General features: G+C 40.4%; 2 protein-coding genes across 2 annotated transcripts in view; both read right to left on the bottom strand.

Annotated features, from left to right (window-relative positions):
* Positions 1–1,275: 1,275 nt before the first annotated feature.
* Positions 1,276–11,919, bottom strand: LOC111970005 (delta-1-pyrroline-5-carboxylate dehydrogenase, mitochondrial-like). Its single transcript, XM_023996477.2, is given in 16 exon segments — positions 1,276–3,548; positions 3,741–3,859; positions 4,025–4,146; positions 5,724–5,876; positions 6,011–6,058; positions 6,253–6,449; positions 7,675–7,748; positions 7,896–8,083; positions 8,214–8,288; positions 8,441–8,590; positions 8,824–8,979; positions 9,079–9,126; positions 9,644–9,665; positions 9,667–9,722; positions 9,861–9,954; positions 11,774–11,919. Coding segments are annotated over 16 exon segments (1,656 nt in total). The 5' UTR covers positions 11,815–11,919; the 3' UTR covers positions 1,276–3,435.
* Positions 11,920–14,818: 2,899 nt separating this feature from the next.
* The window catches only part of LOC111970006 (intermediate filament family orphan 2-like), a 67,595-nt gene continuing 62,600 nt past the window's right edge, over positions 14,819–19,813 (bottom strand). The window contains exon 8 of the mRNA XM_070445602.1: positions 14,819–19,487. Within this exon, the coding sequence (XP_070301703.1) occupies positions 19,254–19,487 (234 nt within the window). The 3' untranslated portion in view covers positions 14,819–19,253. The remainder of the gene's footprint in view (positions 19,488–19,813) is intronic.

Here is a 19,813-nt window from a genome sequence, read left to right on the forward strand (position 1 = left end):
CAGCAGGTTCTTTGGGCCTATACATCCAGACATTTAGTGTCTGTCAGGTAGTGGAGGATGCTGAGGGTAGAACGGCTCATAATAATGGCTGGATCGGAGCGAATGGAATGACATTCCACTAATTCTGGTCCAGCCATTATCATGAGCCTCTCCTCCCCAATTAAGGAGCCACCAACTTCCTGTGCTGCCAGGCAGTGCTCTTTCCCATGTCTACACTTACAGCACTAACTTCTAACAGTTTGAAGGATGGGAGTGTGCCAAAGGCATGGTAAGGATGTCTCCTCCCATTTGACTTTGATGTGACAGGAGTGTGGCACTATGAACACATCAGTGTGAGGGATGAGGTAGAGATGCTAGCACACACTCAAACATCCTGACAGGAAGTAAAAACCTTGGCTTTGTACGTTGACACCTCAGTGTAGGACAGCATTCCCAGTTCATTCTGGGAATTCTTAACTCTTGTCAAATTGGCTAACCCTATCAGTCCCGAGACCCCAGCAAAAATTGGCTTTTCATTTATCTGCATGTCCAACCCTTATATTTAGCCTCACAATGAAGTGTTTGACCATTTTATTTTCAGAACAACCAGGGCTACAAACAGAACACGAAACAATTTGATAAATTAGTTGCATTCATGAGTTTTGACAAATGTCAAAAAAATTGTCCAACAAAGCAAAACCAGATAAAAATTAATTTATATGAATGCTGTAAGTACAGAAATTGTTTGCTCAGTGGGAAATTAATATTGAACTGGTCAGTGACAACTGTGTGGAGTTTGGTGTTTGTGACAGAAACTATGTGAGCTTATTACAGTATTATAGATACTATGTCCTGGGATTTCCTATGATCTATGTAGAAGAGCCCGTTACCTTCTAACGACCCTTGTGTAGCTTGTGAGCATCAGAGGAAAACATGTCACATGTGTGTTTGTTAGAGTCCCAACTTTTCATAGATCGCGTATATGAGTTTGTAGCTCAAACCATTAGGACGCTACAGACATTTTTGTAAAAAGACCCGGCCACCTTTGGGATGCGCCCTAGTCTCACAAACACCGCCCTAGCTCAGCCCCCGTTAATCACACAGATTAATAGTTGGTATCGATGGACGCAGAAGAAATAGAGGAATCCAATGGTACAAGAAGTATGTAGCTCAACCTTACAATGTATAGAAGGGGTTAGAAACCGGAGAAACCGGATCAGCTGTCACAATAACAACAGGGTATGGATTCAAGCAAGCCACATACAGAAACAAAAATATGACATTAAACACAAAAGGTTAATATACTTTCTGAAATAATTTAATGACCATTATTACAAATTTAATAAAGGTCCATCTCTATTATTACCAATACACGCACAATCGAAGACAAATCATTTCTATTAGCATTTAACAGAAAAATATTAAAACACATTTTATTAAAATATATCCCCCTGAAATTGTTTTCAAAACAATAAAGATGGCATGCAATTCAGATTGAGACTGAGCAATCGCATGAAGTTGAAGCACTTACATTTTTTGCAAACGTTCAGTAAAATATTCCACAATTGGAAAAGAACAGTAAGTGTGCGGTTGCTGAGGTAAACATGATTAGATGGCAAAGTGGGGTTTAAGTAAAAAGGTAACAGCACCCTCATGCTCAACCGGGTCTCAGAGCATTTTGTAATATTCTTAACGGAAATCCAAGACACTCCATTTAGTATGTTACGTTTCATATGGTATGTATTAATTTGTGGATGTCCATCACCCATTTTGTATGATATGTTACGAATTTGAAAAACGTACAATATGTTATGTATTTGGAAAATGTACATTATGTTATGAATTTTCAAAACGTATGATATGTTACAAATTCTAGCTAGGTGGCTAATGTTAGCTAGGATAGGGGTTAGGGTTAAGTTTAGGAGTTAGGTTAAAGGGTTAGGGTTAGCTAAAAAGGGTTAAGGGTTTGGTAGTTGAAAAGTAAAATGTGAAAGTTGTCCGTGATGAGATTCGAACTTGCAACCTTTGGGTTGCTAGACATTTACGTTATATGCCTGACCAACCTCCCTACTTTTGTTTTTTTCTCACGTTACCATACCAAACATAAAATATCATACTAATTTGAGTGTCCCGGATTTACTTTTAGTATGTTATGTCTGGTCTATGAGACCAGGCTGTCATGCGTAGTCTCAATGTCTCTCTTTCTCTCCCCCCTCCCAGAGGACCATCCCTCAGGACTACCTGGCATGACGACTCCTGGCTGTCACGTGCTGGACGTGCTACCTTGTCCAGGACCTGCTGTTTCCGACCCTCTCGTTTGAACATATTCAAGAACGATCTGACCACGTACTATTATAAATCTCCACCCAGAACAGCCAAAAGAGTGGCCACCCCTGAGAGCCTGGTTCCTCTCTAGGTTTCTTCCTAGGGAGTTTTTCCTAGCTACTGTACTTTACATCTTTACATTACAGCTCTTTGGGGTTTTAGGCTGGGTTTCTGTATAAGCACTTTGTGACATATGCTGAGGGCTTTATAAATAAACACATGGTCCTCCTACAGCCATAGCTCAAGTGTAACAAGTCAAGTACATCACCTTTCCTATCAGAGACAGTCAGGAGGAGGAGTATTAGTGTGACAATACAGCAAATCAATCATAACACAGCGAGGAACTGAGTTTAGGTTAAGGACTGTTAGTAAGGACTTTCTTAGCACCAAAAAAGGAAGATAACCATTCTTCCCTCTTTTTGCCATCACAAACACTTAAAATTATAAACATTTTGATACTTGAACTTTAGCTGTCATGAAATATTCATGGTCGAAACTCAGTGTTATTGTTTTTGTCAAAGGATGTTAAGGTGATAGACGGTCAGTTAATTTTTATAATACATAGTCCGTTTTGTATGAATAAAAAAACCATCTTCCTCTCATAAAGTATTTGATGCTTAACAACTCTTTGAATACTTTCCTTAGGACAGAACAGGCGGAGACAACCTAACAGTGAGTAGTCTACATCTCAGGACCAGTCTGTACTGAGATGGTAAAAAAGCACATAGCAGCCATTTGATTAAAAACAGATGATTGATTATTACGTCTGTGGAATCCATGGTAGACCACACAGTTTTACTATGTCTGTGGATCCATGGGACGTTTTCATATTGTCATTCTTCTGTACAGCTAGCAGGCAACTTGGCTGGGTCAGCTGCAGCTCCTGCTGATCTCATGAAGTGCTCCCACTTTCAATTTAGAACAGCTAATAATTACATTCGTACTTGTGTGTAGATTCAGTGCATACTTATAAGGGCAAAAATGGACAAAACTTGGATGAATAAGTAGAGTATTTTTCTCTTCATTTCATTGTCCGTCTTGACTGGAGAAAACGCCTACAGATTCCTCTACAGAACTAGGATTGGATGAGGGAGGCCTAGGTAGGTGAGGAAGGGGTAGAGTACTGTCTTTTTAACCCATATAGGGGTACTTCCATTCTCGGAGCAGGACGTGGGTGGCCTTGACCACCTGTGGGGACGTCCATCGCAGTATGTAGTGAGGACCACCAGGTTTGTCATTAGTACCTTTGCAGACAAAAGTTCATGTTTTAGGTATTATTGATATCAATAAAGATGATGTACCCATTTGACAGAAGTTTCCATGTCAGACATAGAGAGCTAACCAGGAGTAATGAGAAGTCCTGATTTATAGAACTGTTGGCAGTAACATGGATAAAAAATGAGCTGTGGATTGGTGTGTGGGCTGTGGATTGGTACCTGAAGCTCTGGCGCCACCAAATGGTTGCTGGGCGACAATAGAGCCAGTGGACTTGTCGTTCACATAGTCATTTCCTGCAGCGTTCCGCAAGGCTTTGGCTGCCTCATTCACAACATTCCTGGAACAAAAACATTACTAACGGGTTAGGAAGCAACATCTATTATCAATAAGCTGATCAAAGTTGGCTTTGCATTCATAATAGTTGTATATAAAACTGTATTATGTTCTTTATTTCATCAATACTGACACTCCGTAGCAAACCAGCTGAAGTAACCGAACGTACTTATCGAGAGCAAAGACAGCTCCTGTCAGGGCATATGGTGATGTGTTGTCTATCAGGTGCAGAACTTCCAGGTAGTCGTTCTCAGGGTAAACATAGACAGACAGAACTGGCCCAAAGATTTCCTACAGGAGTTAACCCAGAACCGAGTTATAACAGAGTTGTTATAAAGTTCCATATTAACTGAGCAATCACAATGCAAGGAAGCAAGGAGGACTGGCCCCCCATTTGTGAAGCAGAGTGCACTGTAAACCCCAATGTGCTGTCATTACTAAAAACTTTGGAGGAAACCGGTTGCACTTAATATATTTGAGTACAGTTACCTATAGTGATTTTGTAGTCATTACTCATACCGAAAGAGTCACTGTGACCCTGTAGGGGGTCCAGAACTGAGTTGTATCAGCTTGAACACACCTCCAATATAATTTCCCAGTGTCCCTTGCCTTTGAGTGAATTGTAGTGTTACCACCCATGACACTATTTGTTGTTGATAGTTGAATTCGTTCATTTTCTGTCCTGTGGCTTTCACCAAGTGAGTTCCTAGGCAAATATTATCATTATAAATAACTCTTTATGACAATACATATCTCATAAGGCCTAATTTTGACACCTAGCTTTACCCTAACGCAGTGGCCTAAAACTCATGGTTTACAAGCCACATCAGGCCTGAAAGTGTGGTGGAAAATTCCAGTAATTTCCCCTTTATTCACAGATTTAAAAAAATAAAATAATCCTGGTTGAAGGATATCCAGGAGTCTTCCAAACCGGATTTCTGGAAAACCTGGGAAATGTACCAGAATTTTGCAACCCTAACCGCAAATCACATTATGTTGGCATCCAAGGTGATGTGTAATTCCTATTGGAATCCAGCCAGAGTTAGGATATCCAACAGTTGAAATGTTTATTCACCCGCATCCTGCATTCATAGTGACTGCCAGGGTTAGAAACAGTTTGAGGAGACTACATAAACCATTTAATCTGGAACAACTATTTCAGTAACAGGTGCAAGAAATCTAACTAAATGATTTTATTTGTTTAGTTATTTATCTTTGTGTAGCATAAGATTAATCAATCACTCAATGTACATGCAAAAACACAGATATAAAAATAAAACCAACCTACAGTAGAGCATGCTGGGAAAAAGTTAATTTGTTATCATAATTTTTTTTTTTTTTTTAAATGTTGATTTGATAACTCATTTAGTTTTGAGTGAGTACCACAAACATTTTAATTAATAATGACTTTTCATTGACTTTGAGTTCAACTTACTAGACGTTTTTGAGTTAAAAATGCCTTGGTTTACAGTGTGTGAAGCATGGCTTTAGTTAAACAAACATGGTGTCCATTCCATATATCCCTGTATACATGTTTATGTGAGTAAACCAAGCACTTGGCCCTGAGCCTGATCGCAGGCATCAGTTAAAACTGAAAAAAGAATCCTGCTTCTTTTCTTCATAAAACAACCATATCTAACCGGCTAGAATAAAGTCAGTTACAGCAATTCAGACCCAACTGATTGTCTCTCATGTGATTATGACATGTATGCATGTCTGGTATAACTCTTGCAGGTTGGTTTAAAGAAGTGAGAACATACATGGTTAAAACTGGAATCACAGTACGAAGTTCCATAGGCTAATAACAGTGGTGAGTAAAGAGGTGATCTATAACTACATAACTACTTATCAAGAATATTGAGTCTTACCTCGGCCATGATGGCTTCTTGTGGGTCTGTGCTCTCAATGATGGTGGGCTCCACAAAGTAACCCTTCTTGTCATCACAGTGGCCCCCAGCAATAATGTTCAACTTAGGGGAAGACTTGGCATGGTCCAACCACTTCTTAATACGAGCAAAGGACTGAGACAAAAATAAATAATATATAAAGAGTCACTAAAAGTAAAATAATCTTGAAAATAAAATAACTCTTGATCAGAAGTAATATAGCTGCTTCTGATCAAGCATCCAGAGTGGCAAATCTCACAGTACTGTACCTTGTCATCAATCACAGCAGAGAAGAATGTACTCCAGTCCTCCACGGGCTGGACAGGGGAATCATGGAGACCGTTACAACAACCTGACATCAAATGATCAACTACAGTATAAACTTCAACACTTTCAAATATCTCCTATTGGAGCACACGTCAACTGGCTGTAACTATTCCCACCAAAATAACCATAGTGCCAAAGTGACTGATGAAACAGTCCTAGAAGCTAAGGTCAGTTGTACACTCACGTCTCCCACTTTGAGCTGCTTGTGGATGTCCAGGAGCCCCTGTTTGATCTGGGGCCACAGAGAGTCTGGTACATACATCCTGGAGCAGGCCGAGCACTTCTGCCCTCCATACTCAAACGCTGAGCGGATGGTCCCAGTCACGACACTCTGCACATCTGCTGACTTGTGCACAAAATGGAAGTTCTTACCGCCGCATTCTGAAAGGTATGGCAGAGGAGGATGTCGGTGAGGCAGTTTTCAAAAACTGATATACACTCCCCTCCGTATTTATTTGGACAGTGAAGTTAAAATGAGCAAATGTGGCTCTATTCTCCAGCTTTTTGGATTTGAGATCAAATGTTTTGAATGAGACAAGAGTACTGAATGTCACCTTTTATTTGAAGGTATTTTCAAACATACAGTATCTGTCCTACCATTTAAAAATGAAAGCACTTCATGTATCTAGTCCCCACATTTGAATAAGATTTTTTTTTTATAAATACTTTGACAAATTCACTTATAGTGTATTAAAATACTCAAAAGTTTTGTATTTGTTCCCATATTTCACAGCACGCCATGACTACATCAAGCTTGTGACTATAAACTTGTTGGATGCATTTGCAATTTGTTTTGGTTGTTTTTCTAATTATGTTTTGCCCAATAGGAACTGAATGGTGAATAACGTAGTATCATTTTGGAGTAACTTTTATTGTAAATAAAAATCACGAATAATTATGAATGAATAGTGAATAATGATGAGTGAGAAAATTACAGAGGAACAAAGATCATAACACCCCCCCCCCCCCAAAAAATGCTAACCTCTCATCATTCATGATTATCCATGGTAGCATCCACATTAATATAGAAGTGTTCAGAAACATATTATATTATTATTTACAATAAAAGTGACTCCAAAATGACAATACATTATTCACCATTTAGATCCTATAGGCAAAACATAATCTTAAACACAACCAAAACAAACTGCAAATGCATCCAACAAGTTTGTAGAGTCACAAGCTTGATGTAGTCATTGCGTGCTAGTAATATGGGACAAAACCTTTGACAACTTTAATACACTATAAGTGAATTTGTAAAAATACTAATGAAAAAAAAAAACTTCAAATGGGGGGACTAGATACATAAAGTGATTTCATTTAGAAACGGTAAAACAGATATGTATGAAAATACCCTCAAATAAAATGTGACATTCTGTATTGTCGCCTAATGAAACATTTGATCTCAAATCCAAAATACTGCAGTATAGAGCCAAATGTACAAATTTGAGCTTCACTGTCCAAATAGATTTGGAGGGGAGTGTAGATATAAGATGAGTATGAAGTCAATATTCTCATGTTTAATATTCAATATGTTTAATAACTTGACAGTGTGGTGGTGTACAGCATTTATCTCTATGGTTTACAGGCTATTGGTCCAACCCACCTCCTGCCACCCGAGGAAAATTCTTGTAGACATCCAGGTTCTGGGCCACCTGTTTCCACAGGTGCTTGAAGGTACTGAAACAGAAATGGGATGTTAAGAGACTCCAGGGTTGTTAACTTCTATTTAAGTTATTAAAAACAGTGTGGTACAGATTTGGTATTATGTACCAAAAGTGGCAATCAGTTTTAGGTATGCTTTAACATGTAGAGATAAACACATACGGGACACTGCCAGTGAAGTTGATGCCAGCAAGGTGTTCAGAGGAGGTGATGGTGTCTCCAAATACTGGTCCATCAGCCGGCACAAACTGGATGATGTTGGGGGGCAACCCTGAATCCCGGAGGACATTGTAGACAGCGTAGCTAGCTGACATGGCTGTGTCACTAGGCTTCCACAGAACTACATTACCCTGAAAAACACAGGCAAACAAAGAAAGTCCAGTTCAGACTATAACCAACAACACACATCAGGATCTAAATGTGAAATGTATTAGAACTATAAGGACAATTGGGTATTGTTGTTTGTAGGGGAACACTTACCATGAGAGCAGGTGTACCTGCCAGGTTTCCACCAATTGCAGTGAAGTTAAATGGGGCAACAGCAGCTATGAAACCCTGTAGTTAAAGGGGAAATAAAGGTGTTGACAACAACAACTCCTGGAAAATATGAGTTCTAGAAAATCCATCCTAACATATCCCCAAGTATACATGCTTTTATCTGTGACTATTATCAAGTTTAGATGATGCTAGGACCAGAGAGTGCTCACCTCCAGCCCACGGTAGAGCATGGTGTTGGTGCTACCATCACTGTCCAGGGGCTGCTGGCTCTCCAGTTCAACAGCGTGCTTCGCATTGAACCGGAAGAAGTCTATTAGCTCTGCAGCTGCATCAATCTCTGCCTGCACCACTGTTTTACCCTAGAAAATAAATCAGGAAAAAATGTGCTCATTCAATTGGCTCATTCATCCACCCTCCTCTCCCCTGTAACCTTTATTTAACTATTCCCCAGGTCATTGCTGTAAATGAGAATGTGTTCCCAGTCAACAACAAAAAAAGAGCGCTTAGGGGATGAATATCCACTTGATATTCAGCCATACAATTATAAGATTATTAAAACAACATGTAGACTAAATATAGTATTTCACTGTACCTGGCCTATCATGGTTTTGGCCAGAATCTCAGCTCTCTTAGGTCCACTGATGATGTCAGCAGCCTTAAAGAGGACCTGGGCTCGGTCCTGGATGGGTTTTAGGTCCCATTCCCTCCGTGCCTGCACAGAGGCCAAGATAGCCTTGTTGAGCAGCTCCTGTATCAATCATACCGAGGCAACACCATCCAGTCAGGTTATGTAAATCTTGGTGAATGTCTGATGAATAAAAACAGAAGAATTGTAATCTTAGTTTACCTTGTCAGCATAGCAAAACTTGGCCAGTTTGTGAGAGTGGTTGAAGGGCTATCAAAAAGAAAATAAAGAATTACCATGATTAATAGGTAATAATACCTTCAGGAAATAACATTTAAAGACAGTGTGATATTGGTCGAAATTTACATTTGACTAATTTAGCAGACGCCTTATCCAGAGCGACTTACATTAGTGAGTGCATACATTTTCATACTGGTCCCCCGTGGGAATGAAACCCACAAACCTGGCATTGCAAGCGCCATGCACTACCAAATGAGCTACATGGGACTAGACTCCACAGGCAGGCCCCCAGCACAGGTAGTATGTTGGTTTATGATGGATGTTATAGAAAACTAATAACACAGCTGATAACACAACGTTATTACAGTCATTTCCAGTTTTACTTGACAGGCCTTGAAAGTATCCATTTGGATTAGGCAGTATGCTGTGTATCTGAGCAGCAGTGTGAGGGTAAACGTGAGAGCTTCAGTCTCCAGGCTCCCATATTTGCAGGCAGCATGGAGCAATAGTTTGCTCAGATTAGGGACATGCTGTTGACTCCACTCACCGATAGCTGGTATCTGATGTCTTTGGTCTCCAACCACACAGGGAATCTCCTCTGTCTTCCCCTTCAGGTCATCCAGGGCCTATCACACACACAACATTATTGAGTCTCATCTTTTATAGAGATGACCTTGTAGGTCATGAAGGGCATATGGAATGGTGCATGCGGTGGTTATTTGCTTGAGAGTGTGTGCTGTGTATGATTGTGTGTGTGTGCGCACCTTCTGCAGCTCGGCCCTCTCTAGACTGCCCTCGTTGAATCCCAGGATGGGCTCATTCTTCACCTCAACAGCTGCATAGGGGAAGGTCCTGAACCTGCACAGAGAGACACACATTAGGATAGACCGATGCACACTAAGTGAAGACGGACATATATGCGGCAGCAGACATCCCCAACATACATTATATCCCAAAACATGAAACTCAGCCTCATGGTGCAAAGTGAAGCATTTGTTCATCAGTGTATTACAGCCCTTTTACCTGAGGTAGCCTACCGGCCATTCATTCACTTTACCCTCCATAACATGTTCTGCTCTTTTACATCTTTGTTTTGAATAATATGAAACTTAACAATGTGGTTATGGAAGAGAATGAATGCCATTCAGTTCATTTTGAGGCAAGTCCAAATTCTGTTGACCTGAATAAGACTTTACTGGCCATGTAGATTGTGGTCTTGGTGCGATATTGAACTGTCTTTTTATACAGGTGCACCTCAGAGTTGGTTCTGTCCTGCCTCTTCCCTGCTAGATTCTGGCAAGCTGCAGTCTTCTGTCAGCTGGAATAAGTAACTTGAAGTAATCTCACAATCAGTTATTCTGTTATGACCAGTTGTTATAGCATAAAGGCTTAGAAAATGCAAGTCATGCATAAAAGATGGGACCATTTGGCATCTGTAAAAACTATAAAAAGCAAGACACACCTAACAGCAGCAAGCAATTGCAATAAGCAATTCATGCTTATTTGATATTTCACTATTCTCTGTGTGTCGGGGTGAACACGGCTGTCTGTGTAATTTCTTTGTGGAAAAGTTAGAAAACGGCCAAACTTCTGGTGATCGTGCATGCACTGCCTCAAAAATGATTAACTGCTCTAGTTTAAATAGTCAGTGAAGGTCAGAGTGTCTAACTGGGTAGACAGGGGCTCGTATTCAAATATTAAAAAACACCCTCAACTCCCCCAACACATGGAACCGATGAAATATGATTAGTCAACTGCCTTCCCACATCTACACAGATGCTTCTCTGTCAATGGGTGACCTGGTGTACAACAACACAGCCTTCATACTGTTTATTGATCTTCCTCATCCAACAGAAAAGTCAATAGACCTCTATAGAGATTCAAAATATGGCTATAATGTTTTACCAAGGGTAACTGCATAAATAAACATTCATTCAGCTGGCTTGCCCATACAGGTTCCTTCTGTCCATTTGATTTCTTGCATAACACCAGTTGCCAGTGCTACTTCAGGGTTTTAGCCCAAGTCCACTGTCATAGAGATAGATAGAGGACTCATCATGGATATAACCATTTTAGCATGAACATTGCCATGGACATCGCCATGGAGGGCTTCCACCATTTTTAAGTAGTCAACTGGGTGGAGTTTCCTATGGGTGGGGTTTCCTATGGGTGTGCAGCAATCAGCCAATGAAGAAGGAAATTGACCCCTTTAAAATAGATATAGCCTCAATGGCGCTGCCCATGCTGTCACAGACGCTATAATAGAACAAGATAAAAAGAGGAGTTCTCGTTCCAGCTCTATGTGCCCAGGGTATATCATTCACGTTCTGATTTAATCAGAAAACACAAAATCATAAATAACTTATTTAAACCTATTTAACTTGCCCTTGACATTGAAAGGGTCTGGTGGCTGGCAGGGAAAATCATTACATAACACCTAGTTAAATAAAGGTTAAATAAAAAAAAAAACATTTAGCATTGCAGCAGCTTATTTTTTGTTGTTGTTCTACTTGGACAGTTCTAACTATAGTGTGGCAAAAAACGTTAGGTAGAGCAACAATCATAAGTCAAACATTGACTATCAGCTACCAAAATAATGCAAATTACATTAGCTTGGTTACGAAAAGTCAAAGCTAAGGTGAGTTAGTCTCGTGTATGTTCATGTGAAAATACGTACCCCCTCCAAGACTGATAGAATGCTGATCTCACACGCAGCATGTTCCAATGGAAAATATGTAGAGAGAAAAAGGACAATCTAATAACAACACACCCTTATAAGACCACTTCAGGCAACCGATACAATGTATCAGGCAACCGATACAATGTATCAGGCAACCGATACAATGTATCAAAACTGATTAGAAACATTGAAGCTGTTTGATATCTTGAGAATGTAGCCTACTGGTTGCACGTATAGCGAGTTCAGAGGATTCGGCCCGTACCAATATTCCATAGGGAGGCCACATTCATTATATTACCACACTTGCGTCTAAATTGTCACAGTAATTTACAGTATTTTATCTAAACAGAAATTACATAATTTAATCTTAATTTTTACACTGTGAAACTGTTTTGAAATTGTACTTGTTAATATTTCAAAGAAAGAAATATTGCTAAACACACCTCACATTTTCATAATGAAACTTACTGGAGGCTAAGAGGGCGAGTCTGTGAGTGACCATTCAGCGCTAAGAAGACATCTCCAGCCAATCACAGTAGAGGGCTGTCATTTCTGAATAGAGCAAATGTTTCTCTTTGAAGTAATGTCCCGCTTATCTTTTGCACAATTACTGATTTCCCCATGTAACCTAGATGACTTTCATTGTGACGAATGTAACTGTCAGAGAATCAATTTTCTATCTACACTGAACAAAAATATAAACGCAACAGATAAGTGTTGGTTCCATGTTTCATGAGCTGAAATAAAGGATTCCAGAAATGTTCCAACCGGCCTCACAACTGCAGACCAGGTGTATAGTGTCGTGTGGGCGAGTGGTGTGCTGATGTCAACGTTGTGAACAGAGAGCCCCATGGTGGCGGTGGGGTTATGGTAAAGTCAGGCATAAGCTACTGATAAGTAACAGAACTGCATTTTATCGATGGCAATTTGAATGCACAGAGATACGGTGACAAGATCCTGAGGCCCATTGTCGTGCTATTCATCCGCCACAATCATCTCATGTTTCAGCAAGATAATGCACGGCCCAATATCGCAAGGATCTGTAGACAATTTCTGGAAGCTGAAAATGTCCCAGTTCTTCCATGGCCTGCCCACTCACCAGACATGTCACCCTTTGAGCATGCTTTGGATGCTTTGGATTGACGTGTACAACAGCGTGTTCCAGTTCCCGCCAATATCCAGCAACTTCGCACAACCACTGAAGAGGAGTGGGACAAAATTCCACAGGCCACAATCAACAGCCTCTGATCAACTACATGCAGAGGAGCTGCGTCGCGCTGCATGAGGCAAACCAGCAACAGGCTGGTTTTCTTATCCACGCCCCTACCTTTTTTAAAACGGTATCTGTGACCAACAGATGCATATCTGTATTCCCAGTCGTGAAATCCATAGATTAGGGCCTAATTAATTTGTTTAAATTTACTGATTTCCTTATATGAACTGTAACTCAGCAAAGTCTTTGAAACTACTCCATGTTGCGTTTATATATATATTTTCAGTATATCTACAGTGCCTTAAAAAATTATTCATACCCCTTGAATTATTCCACATTTTGTTGTGTTACAGCCTGAATTCTAAATGGATTAAATAGATTTTTTCTCACCCATTTACACACAATACCTTATAATGACAAAGTGAAAACATGCTTTTACAACTGACATAAGTATTCACACCCCTGCGTAAATACTTTGTAGAGGCACCTTTAGCAGGGATTACAGATGTGAGTCTTTCTGGGTAGGTCTCTAAGAGCTTTCCACACATGGATTGTGCAACATTTGCCCCTTATTCTTTTCAAAAGTCTTCAAAACTCTGTCAAATTGGTTGTTGATCATTGCTACACAACCATTTTCATGTCTTGGCATAGATTTTCAAGTAGATTTAAGGCAAAACTTTAACCCAGCCACTCAGGAACATTCACTGTCTTCTTGGTAAGCAACTCCAATGTAGATTTGGCCTTGTGTTTTAGGCTATTGTCCTGCTGAAAGGTGAATTCATCTCTCAGTGTCTGGTGGAAAGCACACTGAACCATGTTTTCCTCTAGGATTTTGCCTGTGCTTGGCTCCATTCCGTGTCTTCTGAAAAACTCCCCAGTCCTTTAACAATTACAAGTATACCCATAACATGAGGCAGCCACCACTATGCTTGACATTTTGGTTAGTGGTACTCAGTAATCTGTTGTATTGGATTTGCCCCAAGCATAACACTTTGTATTCAGGACAAAAAGTGAATTGCTTTGCCACATTTTTTGCAGTTTTACTTTAGTGCCTTGTTGCAACAGGATGCATGTTTTGGAATATTTTGTACAGACTTCCTTATTTTCACTCTGTCAATTAAGTTACTATTGTGGAGTAACTACAATGTTGTTGATCCATCTTCAGTTTTCTCCTATCACAGCCATTAAACTCTGTAACTGTTTTAATTGGCCTCATGGTGAAATCCCTGAGCATTTTCCTTCCTCCCCGCAACTGAGTTAGGAAGGACGCCTGTATCTTTGTAGTTACAGGGTGTATTGATACACCGTCCAAAATGTAATTAATAACTTCACCATGCTCAAAGGGATATTCAATGCCTGTTTGTTTTTTCTCCTGAAATTATTTAGGCTTGCCATATCAAAGGGGTTGAATACTTGTTGACTCAAGAAATGTCAGCTTTTCAAATGTAATTATTTTGTAAACATTTAGAAAAACACAATTCCACTTTGAAATGATGGGGTATTGTGTGTAGGCCAGTGACAAAAAAACTAAATTTAATACATTTTAAATTCAGGCTGTAACACAACAAAATGTGGAAAATGTCAGGGGGTGTGAATAGTTTCTGAAGGCATGGTACAGTATGTCTTTCTATCTATCAATCTATCTGTCTATCAGATTATTTAGACATCATTGTTATTAGGCGATATGAATCCATCTTCAACTTGTTACTTAAGCACAGGATAATGTAGAGTAGACTGTATGAGGTGGGTACAATTACATACAGATCAAACATTTTGTAATATGTATAATTAAACATGATACATCTCTAGAGGACAACACAGACTCAAGCTGAAGGCAATCCACCATTTTATTTCACTTTCCCCCAACACCAATTACAGTGTACATTCATTATTTTCAAACAACAGTATACCCCGAATCCCCATGAATGCAATGTTTTACTAATAGTTTACATACAAATAACATCATATTTTACAATGCACAGAGGTATGCATTGAAAAAATAAAGATGCAGGGAAATAAATCATTTGAATTAAAAACAGCAGGCGTCATCATTATGTAATGTGTATGAAAATACAATGAGGTCAATGGTCATCAAAGACAGTACTTTCCTCCATGGCCACCTTGACTGGGGATGATGACCTACCTCTGCCTCTCTAGAACACAGGGAATACCACCCACTACAGACAAGCGCTGAACGTTAGGGTGACAAAGCAATGGAAGATACACAATACATACAAAAGTATGTGAACACCCCTTCAAATTTGTAGAATGGCCTTACTGAGGAGCTCAGTGACTTTCAACGTAGCACCGTCATAGGATGCCACCTTTCCAACAAGTCAGTTCGTAAAATTTCTGCCCTGCTAGAGCTGCCCCGTCAACTGTAAGTGCTACTATTGTGAAGTGGAAACGTCTAGGAGCAACAATGGCTCAGCCACGAAGTGGGAAGTCACACAAGCTCACAGAACGGGACAGTCGAGTGCTGAAGCATGTAAAGATTGCCTGTCCTTGGACGCAACACTCACTACCAAGTTCCAAACTGCCTCTGGAAGCAATGTCATAAGAACTGTTCGTCGGGAGCTTCATGAAATGGGTTTCCATGGCCGAGCAGCCGCACACAAGCCTAAGATCACCATGCGCAATGCCAAGCGTCGGTTGGAGTGGTGTAAAGCTCGCCGCTATTGGACTCTGGAGCAGTGGAAACACGTTCTCTGGAGTAATGAATCACACTTCACCATCTAGCAGTCCGACAGACTAATCTGAGTTTGGCGGATGCCAGGAGAATGCTACCTCCCCAAATGCATAGGGACAACTGTAAAGTTTGGTGGAGGAGGAACAATGGTTTGGGCTAGGCCCCTTAGTTCCAGTGAAGGGAAATCTTAATGCTATTGCATACAATGACATTCTAGATGATTCTGTGCTTCCAACTTTGTGGCAACAGTTTGGAGAAGGCCCTTTCCTGTTTCAGCATGACAATGCCCCCGTGCACAAAGCGAGGTCCATACAGAAATGGTTTGTCGAACTCAGTGTGGAAGAACTTGACTGACCTGCAGAGCCCTGACCTCAACCCCTTTGAACACCTTTGGAATGAATTGGAACACCGACTGCGAGTCAGGCCTAATCGCCCCACATCGATGCCCAACCTCACAAATTCTCTTGTGACTGAAGGGAAGCATGTCCCCGCAGCAATGTTCCAACATCTAGTGGAAAGCTTTCCATGAAGAGTGGAGGCTGTTATAGCAGCAAATGGGGGACCAACTCCATATTAATGCCCATGATTTTGGAATGAAATGTTCGACGAGCAGGTGTCCACATACTTTTGGTCATACAGTGTACATTTCAGTAATGGCTAATGTAACACATTAGACCCTAGCACTACATTGATAAAACCAACCATATAAAACACCTATGAAACAATTAAACCCAACAATTTCAAATTCCCATATAGGCTCAATAAGCCAAACTTACGTCCTGCAAGGGCACATAATGTAGTAGTTCAACTATACATGTACAATTTGTGTTTGCTTAGACAATAAAGAACAATGTGCCATGTACACATCAGGTTTCTGTGTTCTGACCCATATCCTGAGATATGCACCAGTTCTGATTGTAAGGTTGGGACGGTAGGTCTACTCAGAAGACTGCTCCTAAATATTGACCATACATTCAGCAAAGAAGGTGTCTACAATCTGTTCAATTGAAAATATGCAACAATATTACAGTCATCATGGTACATGAGAACTAAAGGCATTTGGAGATTTTGTTGTGTCAGTGCTCATCACACAAACAGCCACATAGGTCTACTGTACAACGTACAAGGTGTTTCCCAGCCTATACTGTATGGTGCAACAAAGGACAAAAAAAGCATGGCTTACTCGTCAGGCTGATTCGTCAGGCTGATTTTAAATCTAACACAAATTATTTTTTATACTTAGCTGGGAATAAGGCCTCTCCCTAAATGTTATCTGTCTTTATAGTGTGTATGAGTTTTGACATTTTACCATGGTTTAGGAAATAATATACAATAGACTGGTTGGGCCAGAATCTTTGTGTCAGATGAAATTATGAAATAGTTAAGTTTCCATACCATTTTTACCATCCATGATTGTTAAACAAGAAGATAATATTTCATTTATGCCTCAACACTCACAATTCAATCTGTAAATGCAAATTCATGGGCCCATGTAAAGTTACAGGAACATAATGTATATTTTGATTTAAGAAATTATAGGGAATTGCAACACTATTGTACTACAACTATGTGCCTCTAGTTCAATGTAAAATAATTCAAAGAAACAACCAAATGCAATAGCCCTTCTTCTTTCATAAAACAATGCAATGACAAATGTCATTATTTTTCTATTTTTCCACCTTAAAACCCTCATCATACAAATAGCACTTTTGTCCTTGATTCTGTAAACTAACAACATTCCATAAACCAATTGAAAAATAACTTCCAGAAAACCTCTCCCAATCCCCATGCATTGATCAATTGTGTTAATTGATTAATCTAATTCAAATCATTAGACAGGATGTAATACAACAAAATTCATTATACATAGAGCAATATGAACAGAAAGGCATCTGGGGTATACGATCACATGCCAACAGCCCTCTTAACCAAGTAGAAACAATTATAAACCCAATCAAGGGCGCATGACAATTAGACAACGGAATATGATAGGAACAGTGCACCCTGCTGGACAGACGGGTGGGAGTTGTTATGAAAGGCCATCTGATTTTAGTATCCAAGATTGGCAAAAGAAAATCATAAATACCTAATTTTTCAGTGTTTAATCTAGGGAATGTATCATCAACCAATGTTCATGGTATTGCCTGTTTACGTGATTGTTTTATGTATATATCATTTCATTACCCTCTCTCTGAGAGAACAAACAGGTGACCAATGACTTTCAAAAGCTCTTTGGACCACAGGAAGTTGGTGGCTCCTCAATTGGAGAGAACGGGCTCGTGGTAATGGCTGAAGCTGAATAGGTGGATTAGTATCAAATACATCAAACACATGGTTTCCATGTGTTTGTTGCCATTCCATTCCATTCGCTCCGTTCCATCCATTATTATGAGGCATCCTCCCCTCAGCAGCTTCCACTGCTTTGGACTTACCAAAGAGTAGGCCAAGGGACCATCAATAACTTAGTTCTACCAATTAGATACATTTAAGGGAAAATAACTAAAGTTAGCTGAAGCTTACTATGATAGTAATAAGCATAAGGCAATTCAAATCAAAAACAGCACGTTTGCTGGCACCTTGTTCCATATTGTTTTGGATAACTTTCAAATGTTTACGGCCTCTAAATTAACATGGATAGGGGGAGAAGGTATGCCTTTGACAAAGGAAACTAGGGAGTTTTCCTTTTTTGAGATAATTCTGCACCTCCCATTGCTCTTCTACTTTGGAGAACACACAGGAGCACACCTGCCCAGCTTAAAAAGGCAAATCATGAGGGAAAAGAGGGGTAATGAAGGTCAAAGGTTATCCTGAAATAAGGCTAGCTAAATTGCATAGAATGTGAACAATGCATTATTGCAGCAAAGGGCTTTGCTCCGTTCCCCAGTCAACACTGGTAACCGTGGAGAGTCCAGTCGAACTGATTTTTTTTTAGCTTTGACTCTTTGGTGAGAACATTTCAATCCCCATTTGAACATTTACATGTACAGTATATGTGAATGATCAATCTGCATCTATGGGGAACATGCGAGTACAAAATAATGTGACTGCTCTTGATCTGTGATTTTTTTGTGTGATTAGATATAAAAAAAAAAAGGAAAGATATTCTCACTGGTGAATAATGTTGTGCATGTTGTTCCCTGTTCACCAAATGGACTGTTCAGCCTCAGGCCAATAGAATGACAATCGTGACAGTGGAACTGTTTAGACTATGCTAATAGTGAGCCAGAATGACTGGTTTTATCATGTTGATTGTTTTTCTGGATGTTCCTGTGCAGCACTGTGGAAGAGAGCCCAGCTCAGACAGTATATTGTATGTGCCACCTCTGCCTTAAAACACTTGTGAAGCAAATGAACCCCGTCCCCCTCCATTCCTGTGAGAACAGAGACAATAAGCACCAGTTCCGGGCCTGGGACAGTGATCCAGATCCATAGGACCATTAGGACCATCAGGACCACCAGTAACCCTTGGCTAAAGATGCCAAGCAGGACAGAACACTGGGGTCAGCCCCCAAGCAAAGTGGAGCTCTGTGAGCAGCTGTCAGTGAACAGGGGAGGAAGGGGGTGGAGCCAGGCTATCAAGTGATTGGCACCTCAGCCTGTCCATCCTTGTCCAGTAGTTTGTCCTGGATCTCGTCAGTGTTCCCTGAGTTGCTGCTAGCCACCGAACTGACGGAGGGAGAGTTCCTGCCCCCTTTGATCATCCTCCTGCACGTCTCCATCTGCACGTCCAGACCACGCTTCATGCTACACATCTCCATGTACTCATGCAGGTGTCTGTTCATGTCACTCTTCGCTGTGGCTAGCTCCATCTGAGAGGGAGAGAGAGAGGGGCAGGGGGAGATGGAGGGAGGGAGAGAGTTAGAGTGAGGGAGAGGGTGAGAAAGATAGATGGACAGAGAGAGGAGATGAGGGGAAAGGTGAAAGGGAGCCAGAGAAAAAAAAGTAAGGAAGAGAAGAGAGAGAGACATCAGTGATGTTGATCAGGGACAGGTGCCAGCCCTGCCAGGGACTGAATCACTCTGGCCGAAATCGTCAACCGAGTCACAAATCAAAACCAAACAGAGAGAGGGACAAAACAACCAACAAATCAAAGGCAGTCGCCCTCCTCTGTACTTTCACTTGACAGGTGTTTCTA

This window comes from Salvelinus sp. IW2-2015, linkage group LG11 (genome assembly GCF_002910315.2).
Source record: "Salvelinus sp. IW2-2015 linkage group LG11, ASM291031v2, whole genome shotgun sequence".
Taxonomy (NCBI): Eukaryota; Metazoa; Chordata; class Actinopteri; order Salmoniformes; family Salmonidae; genus Salvelinus; species Salvelinus sp. IW2-2015.